Source organism: Planococcus citri, chromosome 3, assembly GCF_950023065.1.
Source record: "Planococcus citri chromosome 3, ihPlaCitr1.1, whole genome shotgun sequence".
Taxonomy (NCBI): Eukaryota; Metazoa; Arthropoda; class Insecta; order Hemiptera; family Pseudococcidae; genus Planococcus; species Planococcus citri.
Window position 1 is genome coordinate 18,256,617 of NC_088679.1, and position 14,351 is coordinate 18,270,967.

General features: G+C 34.0%; 1 protein-coding gene and 1 non-coding gene across 4 annotated transcripts; one reads left to right on the forward strand and one right to left on the reverse strand.

Annotated features, from left to right (window-relative positions):
• Positions 1 to 1,840: 1,840 nt before the first annotated feature.
• LOC135840038 (integrin alpha-PS2-like) lies at positions 1,841 to 12,532 on the forward strand. Of its 3 annotated transcripts, none has more exons than XM_065356350.1 (21): positions 1,841 to 2,152; positions 2,404 to 2,534; positions 4,172 to 4,284; positions 4,527 to 4,653; positions 4,760 to 4,821; positions 4,918 to 4,978; positions 5,164 to 5,348; positions 6,015 to 6,263; positions 7,760 to 7,865; positions 7,948 to 8,221; positions 8,299 to 8,456; positions 8,534 to 8,691; positions 8,779 to 8,981; positions 9,066 to 9,291; positions 9,373 to 9,548; positions 9,625 to 9,797; positions 11,162 to 11,253; positions 11,357 to 11,445; positions 11,522 to 11,750; positions 11,844 to 12,074; positions 12,156 to 12,532. In XM_065356350.1, the coding sequence occupies exons 1-21, from the start codon at positions 1,977 to 1,979 to the stop codon at positions 12,252 to 12,254; spliced, it is 3,318 nt and encodes a 1,105-aa protein (XP_065212422.1). In that variant the 5' UTR covers positions 1,841 to 1,976; the 3' UTR covers positions 12,255 to 12,532. The 3 variants fall into 3 exon arrangements, with proteins under 3 accessions (XP_065212422.1, XP_065212423.1, XP_065212424.1); XM_065356351.1 differs by having other exon boundaries at positions 12,173 to 12,532; XM_065356352.1 differs by lacking the exons at positions 1,841 to 2,152; positions 2,404 to 2,534 and having other exon boundaries at positions 4,166 to 4,284; positions 4,439 to 4,653.
• Positions 12,533 to 13,845: 1,313 nt separating this feature from the next.
• Positions 13,846 to 13,974, reverse strand: LOC135842186 (U4atac minor spliceosomal RNA). Its single transcript, XR_010558088.1, has one exon. It is a non-coding gene; the product is annotated as a U4atac minor spliceosomal RNA (small nuclear RNA).
• Between the last annotated feature and the right edge of the window lie 377 nt (positions 13,975 to 14,351).

Genomic DNA, 14,351 nt, shown 5'->3' on the forward strand with positions numbered 1-14,351 from the left:
TGAGTAATAAATGTTTCTACTTGAGTAAGAAATATCCATCTAACGTAAGCTATCTGTACTTATTTATAATTGTTTCAATCATTATCATTAGATTTTAAATTCTATAGATAATAATATTTTTTTGTTGTGATATTATACACCTAATTTATATTCCTTATTACCTACCTTATATATTTTTTAATTCAAGGTGATTTTTATTTTTTCTTCAAATTCAATTTTTCTTGCAATTAAAAATATTATTTTCTTGCATTTTGAAGCTAAATTGAGCATAGACAAGGAGTTAGAATTTTACGCTGAAATGAAGCCACTTTTTGGTGATTTTTGCAGTGTTGTATGAGAAGTAGAATCTGTTTTCCCATCTCGATCTCACTACTTGCTTACTGCTGGCACTACAATGGCTGCTGGTGTGGCACTATCATTAGCAAAATGAAAAGGAATAGACAACTAATTTTGGAGAGGGGGAGGAGCGAAGTGTCAGAAACAAACCCACTAAATAATTCCAACTTTCCAAAAATTATCATTCAAAAAATTTGAATTTTCCAATCAATTTGGTTATGTACAACTTCAGGGATTTTTGATTATGGGTATACCTAAGTATGGTGGAATTTGAACCCGTCGGAGCGAAGTGAAGGCGAACGCCTTAAAAACTTGATCATGATGATTCGAAAAGTACCTAAAACAACATAATTCTTGATGTGAAAAGTTCTTTTTTGTGACTTTATAACATTTTCAAATTCTCAGAACGGTTTTCAGGAAAATTTAATGTTTCAGAAAACAGAAATGAAAATCCGTCGGAGTTGACGGATTGCAAACGCTCTCTATAGTAAGCGCGAATCCAGCATAATTGGTTTCTAAAAGATAGTATTGTTAAAAATAGCGAAAAATGGATAAAAAATTAAAATTTTTGCGATTCGCAAGTCGCCCCTACAGTGCTACATAAATTATATCGAATTTCAATGAAAATGGTGCAGGGTGGTTTATAAACTGAAATTGCAATTTTTCAAGAAATAGGGCGATCAAAGTACTACTTACCATAAATGGGCAACATCACCGAAAATTAACGGGGAAAAAAAACATGTTCCTTTAAAAAATGACTTCACTTTGAGAACTCCTAGCACAGCTCCCTTCACGATTAAAGACTCGACAATTCGGGATAGTTTCACATTCGAAGTAAACTTCCTAACCAATTTTGGTAAAAATCGAAAATTCGTTTTTATTGCTTCCTCCCCTAAATGCATAGGTAAAGGTATTATGCAGCGTGCTTACTCATATTCACGAATATCATCAACCATGAGTACAACAAGCAAGAGATGATTTTTTCATTAGGGTTCCCCAAATTCTGACTCATTATAATTGCATCGGAAAAATCAAACAGCTGCCCGACAAAGCTACCATCACTCACCAACCACAACCATTCTCTGAATCACAAAATTCATGCTCAAGCGAAAAACTCGTGTAAGTATAAAAATATGTTCACGAATTTGTGATCGGCCCTTTCTCTTTACATTACTCCACGCGATCGAATTTACATCACTTTTTTCTCGGTTCGGTACCTTTTGAGCATGAAAAAAAAAATTGGTAAATGATGAGCAATTACAACTTCCAGAAAGTACATAGGTACATCAGGTGAAAATTGCATTATCAACTAATTTGTAATTGATTACGTGGTATCAATTAGGAACCTATACGTGTGTATTTGTGTAAGAACCCAACGGTTACTTTGTGAATCATCAAGAATTCGTAATACTCGTATTACACAGGCGAGATAACTGGGCCGCAGTTGATAAAATTGAGACAATAAAAAGAGATGAACTTGTTTTGTACTGGTCAGTAGGTACACATTTTAATGATGGTTAGTTCGCGATCGCATCAAACATTTTCACTTGTAGGTATAAGAAACATCGTTCAAACTTTTTTTGAAAGTGCATAAATTCTTATTAATTTGGACATTATTTTGAAGTTTATCAAACTCAATCATGTTCAGCTGGCTAAAGTTAATTCGAGAGTGTTGTTTTATTACAATATTTTTAGTTTTGTTTGATCCAATCACAGCGTTTAATGTCGATTTAGCAACATCTACGGTGTACTACGGTTCAAATGGATCAATGTTTGGATTCACTGTCGCTCCGTATAAACTAAACGGTAAAAGTTGGTGAGTTTAACATCTTCATTTTCTAACATTAAATTTCAGAAAAGGATTTTTAAAAATCCAATAACAATAATTGTTGTAAATAACTGAGAAATTACAAATAAGGCAGTACAAAACCTTCCACGTGAATTCCAATGGTCGATCAACAATGCATTTGTACGAAATATAAATTATTCATTCATACCCAAAGCTATAATTTCACTACAAATATCAATTCAAAAATTATTCAAATTCAAACCTAAGTTTAATTTCAGGGTACTCATAGGCGCTCCAAGAAATCAAGACGAATATTTTTCCACAATAGAAAAAAACTACACGGGAGGTTCTGCATACTATTGCGAGGTGGATCCACACGAAAGTCAATGTGAAGCAATAAAATTTCCAGGTAAGTAAGTGCCAAATTGAGAATTATAGAAATATACGTATGCAAACAGCGTTTGACGAATAATTTTCGACGCACGAAGAAAATGGTTCAAAGGAGCTTCTCACAACTTTACGCGAAAATTAAATCAACTCGGCTCCAATTTTGCAAAAAAATTCAGGCAACAGTATCCCACTATTTAGACAAAATTCATCATCCCTTCATAATTTGCATCCATGATATTGTCATGAAGAATAAATTTTTTGCTATTTCCACAACCGATTGAACCTTCTGTATGGAGCTTAGCTCAGAAAATAGATCAATACTTATCTCTCCATTTGTTGTTTATGAAGGACAATGAATAAAATGCCTAGGTAGGATATTACACATCGCTCCCCTGTACCTAGACCTACCTACTGGTAGAGGTCGTACTGTTAATGACACTAATTAGTTTCTAAAAATTAGAGGCAGGGGTCCGTGCGCAATAGGGATCTCAGAAATTAATCAACATAAGAAGCGGCCTAGGTATGTATGTATGTACATGTAGTACTTACTTCAAAAGAAATATGTCACGTCAATATGTTTAAAAAATTAAAGTCATTCTTTTCAATTATTCGAACTTGTGTTTACTTAGGGAAAAAAACCTACACTATTTTGTCATACCTCACAAATTATCTTCAAATGGATAGCAAATCAATAGCCTAGCTAGGACATCGTTTTTACCATTTTATTAACCTCTACATTTCTTCAAGTTTTGTATCTTTGCCATACAAGTTTTTGAACCTTTATTCTTGACGTCATAATGCTCATTACTCTCTAAATTTGAAACAGTCAATTTCACTGCTTAGCAGTCACGACATTTTACCTTTTTAAAGCAGTAGTTTTTTTTACTGCAAAACAGTGAAAAATTACTGAATTGGTCAGTAAAAAATCATTTTGACTGACCAATTCAGTAATTTTTCACTGTTTTGCAGTAAAAAAAAACTACTGCTTTAAAAAGGCAAAATGTCGTGACTGCTAAGCAGTGAAATTTGACTGCTTTAAATTTAGAGAGTAGATCGCCAAGAGGTAGAAAAAAATTATTAAAAACAAAAATTACTCAGACACATAGGCACAAGAAATGTTATCTTATATAGAAGTACAATAATACGGTTCAATTAACACAAAATGATTCATTCGTCACAATTGTTGAATCATCGATGAGCATCTACATACTTAAATGTTTTATCGCACATGGTTTCATTTTTATCTTATCTAATCCGCATAGTAGAAGCTATAACAGACACCCTCGAAGAAATGGCAATCGCCATCAAAATCGCCTACCATTTGGAAATCATAAATCCAAAACCATTTGGGTGCTTTCACATTTCACAACGATTGGAAATAGACACGTTTTTCTACTTTCATATCTTTTTCACGTACTCATAAAAACATCCAAGTCCCCACAAATTTGATAAATAGCGAGAGAGAAGCATTAGAGATAGCTTATTATCATCGACGCGTAGAGTTTGATTAAAATAACGCTTTATTATTAGGTACTAAGAAATATTAGCATAGGAACTTATTTCAAGTTCAATGGTGATAATTACATAATTATGCATGATTTGTTTAACAACCGTTCAACTTTAAATTAATTTATATTCCGTTTATATGTATTACAGCATATTCTCCAAATGGTCGTGACTATGACTATTACTCCCAAAACAAAGATCACATTGAGCAGCAAGGATTAGGCGTTTCGTTGGCAACTTCAGGATCCGATGGGGCTATAGTGGTGAGTTTTCATCATCTACAGATACGTTGCATAGAGATAAAAAAATTTCACTCATGAGGAGTGATCCCCGCTAATTTTTGGGGCTGTCTATATTTCTCCAGACTCGAGCTTGATTTCATCAACATTTAGAATAATTATTTATCTTCCACTATAGGATTTGTCCACTGTCATTCTTGACAATCCTCCAGTCAACTTCTAACTTATAGCTCTATTTTATAATACAATATTGTTCATTCATGAAGGTATGTGCCCCAAGAATTTATAGAATTCTGGGATATCAATCAGGACCCATTTCCGATGAAACGTGTACAACTGGTGCTTGCTATTACTCAAAAAAAGGATTTACCAATTTTGCGAAATACAGTGTCAGTGAGTAAAAACTCATTTTTTCTTCACTATTCTTTAGTGCGGAGGTAATCAAACATTGGTTATCTGAATTCAGAACTAAAATCTGATTTTTTTCACTTGTATTTAGTGAACTCACTGGATTCTTCAGAAGAAATAAGACAACTAGGCTTCAGCACAACTGTTTCAAAAGTAAGTGACGTTATTTTTATATTCATTATCACTCATCCAAACTTCGACTAAAAATTACATCATATTCGTAATTCATATGGATTATATGTTGTGAAGGATTCAAAAACTCTGTACTTCGGAGCAATAACCGTTTACCAAGAAAACCGTAAAATACAAGGTAAGTAAAATCTACATAGTACATATTTTTTACGTCAATTCATATGTACGGTACGTAGTATTAAAAATCAAATATACAGCACGACTGTTTTTCCAAGAAAGTTTAATTAATATTCGCATTTCCACTCCCTAAAATTTGCAACTTCACGAAATCGACAACCGCGTTAATTCAAACTTAACTTTCAGGGTACATCTCTAGTCTAAAAATGGATGACAGAAGAAGCAAAACGAATATTAAAGAGGATCCTGCGAAATCTTCAAAATCAACTCCGTACACTTATTTTGGCTTCTCGATCGCAAATTTGGATTTTTATAACGGGCAAACAGGAGTAGCAGTAGCTTCACCGAAAGCTGAAAAATTCCGTGGAAAAGTGAGTTGAAGGTTTCATTTCAAAGTATATATTATAGGGAATACCGTTTTTCAGTCGACTGAAATACCTACATAGTCTCATTTTTCATTTTTGATGGTGAGCGTCACTTAGGAGGGTGAAGGTGAATATGACCTCTCAAAAACAAGTTTTCAGTAGTTTTCTCTATAAATATGGCCCTATCAACGGGGACAATAGTCTGAACTAAATTGCTTTGCATAAAATATGCAACAAAAAAAGTTCATCACTTTTCAGTTTTCATGCAGGATGAAGTATAACGTAAATAATCGTCTTTGAATGTTGAGGGTTATTCAATTCAAATGAAGCAAGTAAATTCCGGGAATCCAACCGAAGTTATTATGAAAAGTGTAGTAATGAGGGTATTTTGACACTATGAGCATGAACCGAGCACTGATTTGTATGAAATAAAATTTCTAGTAATCAAGAGCTGATGACAAAGGTTTTCGAAAGATTTAAAAACAGTTTTTGGTTATTATTATTAATTTTCTGAAATTGCTAATTATGATCGAAAAACTGGCACCACTGAATTCCAAAATTTTTTTACAGTTTTAGAAATGATAGGTATATTTAGTTGGGCATGATTGATACAAAATATTTTTGAAATGAAAAAAAAAAAAATTCAACACCACGAGTTTAATTTTTTCACAGGTCAACATATTCATGTCAAATCTTAATAACCCGGAATCGAAACCGTTAGTTGGTGAGCAATTCGCTGCATATTTTGGATACTCGATCTGCACCGCGGACATGGATGGTGATGGGGCTGACGATTTGATCATAGGAGCACCCTTATATTCGCATAATTTCAACTCGTTGAATCAGTTTTACGAAAATGGTCGAATATACGTTTATTATCAAGGAAGACATTCATGTTTGCAAGGAAACTCGATATGTTGGGTGAGTACTGTTCATAATTATCAATCAGTAGACGTACTAGGTAGCATTCGAAATGCACAAGACGCAGATCAGCAAGTTTGTAACTCGCACAAGATGAATGTGTTCACCAAGGGGTCGTTCCACGTCAATTCGACCAAGAACTGGTAAGGGGGAGGTCGGCGATTTTTTTGAAATTTCTCCTGTGGAAAGACCTTTTGAAGAGATGATCAAAGGCGAAAATCGCAGCCTTCCAGCCCTTTTTTATAGGCTGCTAGGGGTTGTCAAAGTTTTCAGTAAACTTGAATTACCATCCATTTCAGCAGTGGATTACTCGATACCCGCAATACCTATCAAAACGGAACTTTTTCCAATAGTTAGGGATTCTGAAAGGCTTTTTGGTGATATCATAAAAATCAGTGTTGCCAGTTTTTTTCGTACGGAAAATTGGCCCGAAAAGTTTCAAAATGCAGTTTTTATATCGTTCCGACTCTCAAAAATTCTGAAAAAATATTATGGATGAGTTTTTATGCTGAACAACATATTAAAAATTTGGGTTGGTATTATGTCGTAAAGTCGATTAAAAAAATTGGAAGTTTGCAAAAAAATGCAATTTTTTGATTCGAAACTTTAAAAAAAGTTTCGACTGGTGAAGATGACCCATTTGACCTTTATTTTACGTATCCGTTGAAAAAGTTGAAAAAATCCCTTCACTCGGTGAAAGAAACTCATCACAAAAAAATCAAAATTCAAAAAAATTCAAAAAGTAGACCAATTTCAATTTTTTTGCTATGAGTGTAATTTTTATCAACTTTTTTTGATGCTTGAAATTGAAAATTCAATTTTTTCGTATTTTGATTTTTTGTGATGAGTTTATTTCATCGAGTGAAGGGATTTTTTCAACTTTTCCAACAGATACGTAAAAATAGAGGTCCAATAGATCAACTTCAGCGATAAAAACTTTTTTTCAACTTTCGAATCAAAAAATTGCATTTTTCGCAAACTTTCAATTTTATAAAATCTACTTCACGACATTATGCCATCCCAATTTTTTAGTAATTATGTTGTTCAGCATGAAAAGTTGTCCATAATATATTTTTTTCAGAATTTTTGAGAGTCGGAACGATATGAAAACTACGCTTTGAAACTTTTCGAGCTAATTTTTCGTACGAAAAAAACTGTCAACACTGATTTTTATGATATCACCAAAAAGCCTTTCAAAGCCACTAACTATTAGAAAAAATGACATTTTGGTAGGTATCGCTGTTATCGAATAATCCACTGCTGAAATGGATGTTATTTCAAGTTGACTGAAAACTTCAACACCCCCCTAGAAGCCTTTAAAAAAGGGCTAGAGGGCTGCGATTTGCGCCATTGGTCATCCCTTCAAAAGGTCTTTCCACAGGAGCAATTTCAAAAAATCACCGACCCCCTCCCCTCCCCCATTCCAGTTCTTGGTCGAATTGACGTGGAATGACCCCAAGGCCAATCACACACTAACAAACTATGTTTATTCTTAGGACAAAATATTCACAAAATCTGATACAATTGATGGAAAACACTCGAAGGGACGCTTTGGTTTTGCGATCGCATCCATAGGAGACATAAATCAAGATGGATTCGGAGGTAAGCTTATCTTCGGCACGAACACACGATCTAAGGACACCATATCCTGCAAATGTTCTAATAAAATCACATTGACTGGTAGATATCGCTGTCGGAGCTCCTTATGAAGAAAATAAAAACCATCAAGGTGCTTTGTGCACCGGAGCTGTATACATTCATCATGGCTCAAAGCAAGGGGTCATGAAAACCCCCTCTCAAATAATCAAAGCATCGGAGGTGTACAATCTCAATCAAATTCAAGCACTTTCATTAAATTCTTTCGGATCGTCACTATCTGGTGGGTTAGACTTGGATGATAATTTGTACCCTGATTTGGTTGTCGGAGCTCACGAATCTGACGCCGCCTTTCTCTTCCGGCAAGTGATGATAAAAATATTATTCCATAACATAGTTTGCGAATGCATTCGATAATTTCCACGGATCTGTTTTACAGGTCAAAACCCATAATCAATTTGACCGCAGATATTTCGTTTTCAAAACAAGTAATATCATTAGATGAGCATTCGTGTAAACTAAAAGATGGCACCAAAGTTCCCTGCGTCCAATTGAAAATCTGCCTGAAGTATGATTCATCTGCAGAAAATGAAATAAGTAGGTACAAGACGAGCTGTTTTCTGATGAATGGTGGAGTGTTTTAAAAACCGAACGTTTCTTCTGTACTTTGACAGAAATTTCAACACAAATTTTTCTCGATCACGAACAATTAACAACATCGAGAATGTTTTTCTTGAATGACGAAAAAAATAACATAATTAGTTTTTCGACGGTTCTTCGGAAAAATAAACCGGATTGCAGAAACATGGAAGCTTACATAGCTCAGTTGAAAGTAAGTGAAATCATAGATTGCTATTCGTAAACGTTTTATTAAAAATATCTACAGGAGATAATTACTCGTACATTCAAATGTTTTCAGCAAGATGAAGATAAATTATCACCAATCTACGCTAAACTCAGTTGTTCATTAATCACACCGAAAAATAAAAACAAAAATGCACCATTGGCAGGAATACTGAATAGTGATACAGAATCGGTGACTAAAGAAACCAGTTTACAGATTGCGAATAATTGCGGCGATGATAATATCTGTATTCCCGATTTACGTATATCCATGAAATCGTAAGTTCCTTCATTTCGAAAATTAATTCGCTAAAATATGTAATTTTTGATTCTACTGTATTTCATTGTTTTTCAACACTTCAGAAACGTCGAAAAATTTATATTGGGTCCAAGAAATCCCAACAACCTCCGTCTAAACGTATCGGTGATGAACAAAGGAGACGACTCGTATCGCAGTGTATTTTATTTGAAGCTACCTCAAGGTCTAGGTTTCTCATATTCCCAACCTATCAGCTGCCCTACTCCCAATTCTGATAATAATTTCACAATAATTTGTAAAATAGGAAATCCGATACCAAAAGATGAAATTGTAAGCAAGTAAACGACAGAAATAGGTACTCGAAGTATTCTACCAATCACCTGCTAAATATAGCCTATATTCATTTTATAGGTAAATTTCACACTAGTCTTCGAAGTCCTCGACGGCACCCAAGTCAAAAATAACACATTCACTTTTCAAGCAAATGTTACTAGCATTAATTCGAATTTGAATAAAAATCCACAATCTAACGATGAAAAATCATTCAATATTTCCATCGTTGAAAATCCTAATCTGTCAATTACTGGGTAAGTTAAAATGCGCACTAGCGTCTTTCATTTCAGTTATGTCTTCGAAAACATTAACCAATCCGTTTTTTTTCAGCTCATCATCACCAATCGAAATTTTCAACGTATCGAGCTATACATTCGATTACATTGAGACAGACACACAAGCTGGACCACTTTTACTACACCGATATGTTATCAAAAATTTAGGTTTTTTGGAAATCACAGAGGCTATTGCAACGTTTTATTGGCCACAGAAATTGAACGCAGGTAAAATTTCCACGATGCAAACCTTCTATGTTGAAGGGAGGGGATGAACTTCATTTTTCACATTGGTTTCAGACCAGTTTTTTTTTCATACGGTTTATACCATTATAGTCAATTGAAAAGAGGGTTACCTATACCTAAATACGAGTACATTTGAGTCGTGCTAACTGCTAAGGTATAAGTGTACTTCAAGCATCAATTTTTCGGGTTCAAATCATTAAATTTTCTTAGCTTATCAATAAGAGTTCAAAGCTATAAAAATTTAGGTAAAAATGAAAACCAAACTACTGCAGATACTCGAATTTTGAATTTTGGTATACTGGTCCACTTGCATGTCCTAATCAAGGATCTGAGGTGTCCGGTCGCGTCCGAGGTGAGCGTTCCCCTAAAATTTGGATCCTAGCCCTCCCCCAATTCTGTTTTTGGCATTTTTCTCCTAAAATATTGATCTTAAGTAGCTTTAAAAAAGTGAGTTAATTTTTATGTACGGAAAATTTCCAACAAAATGACTGTCTGATGGTTTCCGTAACCCCAAGGGGATAGAGCTGTGTTTGTTTAAAGAGAGAGGGGGGGGGGTTCCTTCAGAGTGATTATAATTTTTCGAAAACCGTTTTTCATGCTAGTATTGAACAAGTGGATGTGCTCAGATATGAATGTTGATCCCCATCCATACCTATACCCAGTGCACTTCAGAACCACCTCCTCCCTCCTCCCCCTCATAATGTAATTACATTCAAGATATGGATAATAAAATAAACTTATTAATGGTGTCATAAAACTTTGAAAGTAATTCCATTATGAGAAGGAGAGGGTGGTTCTGAAGTCCACCATGTAATTATGGATGTGGTCAACATTCATATCTGAGCACATCCACTCCTTCAATACTAGCATGAAAAACGGTTTTCGAAAAATTATGATCACTTTGAAGGAACCCACCTCTCTTCTAACAAACACAGCTCTATCCCCTTGGGGTTACGGAAACCATCAGACGGTCATTTTGTAGGAAATTTTCTGTACATTAAAATTGAAAGCCAAGATCAATATTTGAGGAGAAAAGTGCCAAACACTGAATGGGGGGGGGGGGGGGGGGGCTTGGATCTACAATTCAGGGGAACGCTCACCCCGGACGCGACCGAACACCCTAGACCCTTGATTAGGACACAAAAATGGACCAGTAGGTATACCAAAATTCAGTTTTCTACCAACGTTTTCTAAATGACCCCATTTTTTCTGCTACCTTCTACTAGACTATGACGTTATTTGAGGTTTAGCATGGTTTTTGCAATTCATATAAAAAAAATTGAAATATTCGAAAAACAAACACATTGAGGGCAATCTTTCACTTTCATTGTTTGCATCTTTCACAGATCAGAATTTGCTGTACTTGATCGCTCAACCAATAACTGGAGGCTCTATCGAATGTGATCACATCGAGAATCTTAACTACGAAAACCTGAAGGTATAAGTTCATTTTTCATTCTATTTACGTAATTTTGACTCGTTTTAAAGTCTCATTATGATATTTTCATTTTGGTTTTCTCTGGCGATGCGCTCTCCTACAGTTGGATCAATCTTATAATCACTTATTAATACCAGACAACGACGCCGAAGATGATGTAAAAACCAATACTTCTGTCGACGGTAAAAATACGTAAGTTGAGGCACGAATTTGATTAATATTGAGACAAATTTGAATGACAATAACGGTTCGTCTTCATATTATGCAGGTACAATGCTGAAAATTCTGATTCAACTCCTGCTTCGAACGAATATAATAAGGATGAACTGACTGAATCTCATCTTCGAAAAAGACGACAAGTGAATAGCAAAGTTACGAATGAAAATTCTTGTTTGTTGGGCCAATGCATTAAAATTCAATGTAAAATCAAACATTTAAATAAGAACCAAGTCGCATCCATCGTATTCCCATCAGTAGTATGGGCTAAAACGTTTCAGGTAGGTAAACTCGTTGTTTTACGAAAATATTCTCAAGTTAGATGCACAAATACCTACATGATTACTTATTTCCATGTTTCAAACAAAACACAGAATGATCACAACAAAACAGTAAGAGTGGCCTCGTACATTCGAGTAAATGTAACCAAGCAAGCTCACAGAGTGCTACCATCAGTTGGAATGATTCCATCGAAACAAGTATTCACCAATATAAAATTGTTAAAAATTGAAAAAAGCGCGTCACAAGGATACTATTGGAGTAATGTTGGGTCAGCAATTATAGGTATTCTCATCTTGGCGGTGATAATGTACGTCATGTACAAGGTAAGCGAATAAGGTTTTTGACAGTATTATGTAAGTAGAAATAATGACATAAAAATATTAACGACTCAAATGCTTTTACAGTTTCGATTTTTCAACAGAAATCGCCCACCAAATTCATTGGAAGAAGATCTGATAGCTCCAAACTGTCCAGAATTAGACGATGATGAACGAAATATGTAAATTTACGCGGTTAGACTTTCCTATATAGATGAATGAAAACGAATTATGTCAGCTAGAAACTCGAAATTGGGCATAAAAATCCTAGCAATTATACCTACACGCTCAGTATAAAAAATGTTGAAAAACAAAAAAAAAGAAAAATATGGTGAATAAAGCATACAACAAATCACTAAAATAAAATGTAATGCTTCGCTAATTAGGCTGTGATAATTCTATGTATTTGAAAATTACCTACTGGATTAACTATAACCAAAGATTAAATATAATTTTTTTTTTTTTTGATTCTCATTCATTGAGGTAACTCATCAGCATCGATTTGTCTATTTTCATCCTTCATAACTTTAACTGACGGAATGAAAATTAAAAATCGATTATCTTCAAGAATATAATCAAATTGGGGAGCAAGTTGTTTACATTCATGCAGTATGGTATTTGGCTAAAATCTTATCGAACAAAAATATCCAAACTACATATATCTACATTGAGTGAGATATTATAACACCCGATGAAAAATCAAATGAAATAGATAATATTTTATCAACACAGACATGAAAACTGTGGAAGGTAAAAAAAAACTATTGTTCATCCATCTTCATAATCATTGCAATCAAACTAATTTGTAATTATAAACACCCAAAAAAAAAAAAAAAAAAAATACCCACTGAAGAAAACACAGAATTGAGACGCATCAAAAAGCAATCACATAGCAAAGATGAAAAAAATAAATAAAAAAAGATCCGACCATCATAAAGTATGAGATTTTGATGCATTAATTATTAGTAGGTATCATAATTATTAATTAGTATGTTCAAATATTTACTCAATTCAGACATACGTATTACTTCTGTGCACTCAAGATTGTAACTAGACATCAAATGAAGTTTCACACGAGTCATGGCCTTATTATTAAATTAAAACAACATTAGGGCTATACAGGTTGAATAACTGTAACGTTGTTTCACGAATAATTTCACATCGGAAAATTTGCTCTGAAGAATACTATCATGTTAAATAACGCGTCACAGTAAATTAATTTCACTCAAAATTGAGCCTTTTACATTTTAACAATATTTTTATGCTCGCAAATTTCGAAACCCCAACCTATTCAACTTTTATGAGAAAAAAAGAACTGAAAACTAGAGTTACGTCAATTAAAAACTCATCATTTTTCATTTTTACAGTCAATTTCATCTGCTAATCATAAAAGTAATTGCCTACTTGTCAAAAATGAGTAGAAAACATTTTCTTTCAGCTCTTCTTACTACGCTTGCTGATCGTGTTTTTTTTTTATACTTATAATAAGAAAAAGTATAAAAAATTAGAGGAAGTTGAAAATAATCGCGAAGAAAAATTCAAGAAAATCAAATTTTCGAAATTCTTGGATAGGTACAGAATACGTACATTTTCAGAAAAATGAAGAAAAAAAACAACAAAGCCAATCAATTGTTCACATAGAGTCAATGTCAATACTTAATTGTCGTAGGTAATGATTTAAATCACACATGTCGATTGTTGAAGATTTACATTAGTTGACAAATAATTCAAGTTCGTTCGTGTTCGTGTAAATTATGGTCTCCTATAAAGTAAGGAGACTTTCAAAAATTGCACTCAGCAGCGAAGGTAAGTTCGTGCGGGCGCGGGTTTTTTATATCTTGGTGTCAGCAGCAACGCTCTCGCTATACGCTCCTTGAGCGCTGAGCTCCCCAAAGACAAGGACTGGCGCGTGCGATGCGAGTTTTGCTTTATATACCAACCAGCTGCTATACTTGATCAGCGAGTAGGGAAACGTGCATGTTTACGTTTATCATTGTTGCTAACCTCGTCAAAAATTTACCTGTTTTCGAGCAATCAATTCTTGATTACCTGAAGCATAACCGATGGTATTAGGTACATACTTCCATCACTAATTTATTGTGTTATTTTTCATGTTGATCATTGTTTATTTCATCTTTTTTTTTCATTATTCTGTCGGTAAAAATTGAATAAGTATGTCGATTTTTAAAGGTACTTATAGATACAAGATTTTAGTCTCGTAGATTCGATACTCCATGGGAATGCATATCTGATTTTTTTCATAGAAATAAATTTAAATTGAAT

What these genes read in the sequence shown, in the direction of transcription:
- LOC135840038 (XM_065356350.1), top strand. Translation starts at nt 1,977, where the DNA reads ATGTTCAGCTGGCTAAAGTTAATTCGAGAGTGTTGTTTTATTACAATA. An exon ending in AAATCAAGATGGATTCGGAG is followed by an intron (nt 7,866 to 7,947) that starts GTAAGCTTATCT and finishes ATTGACTGGTAG; the next exon opens with ATATCGCTGTCGGAGCTCCT. An exon ending in TTAACTACGAAAACCTGAAG is followed by an intron (nt 11,254 to 11,356) that starts GTATAAGTTCAT and finishes GCTCTCCTACAG; the next exon opens with TTGGATCAATCTTATAATCA.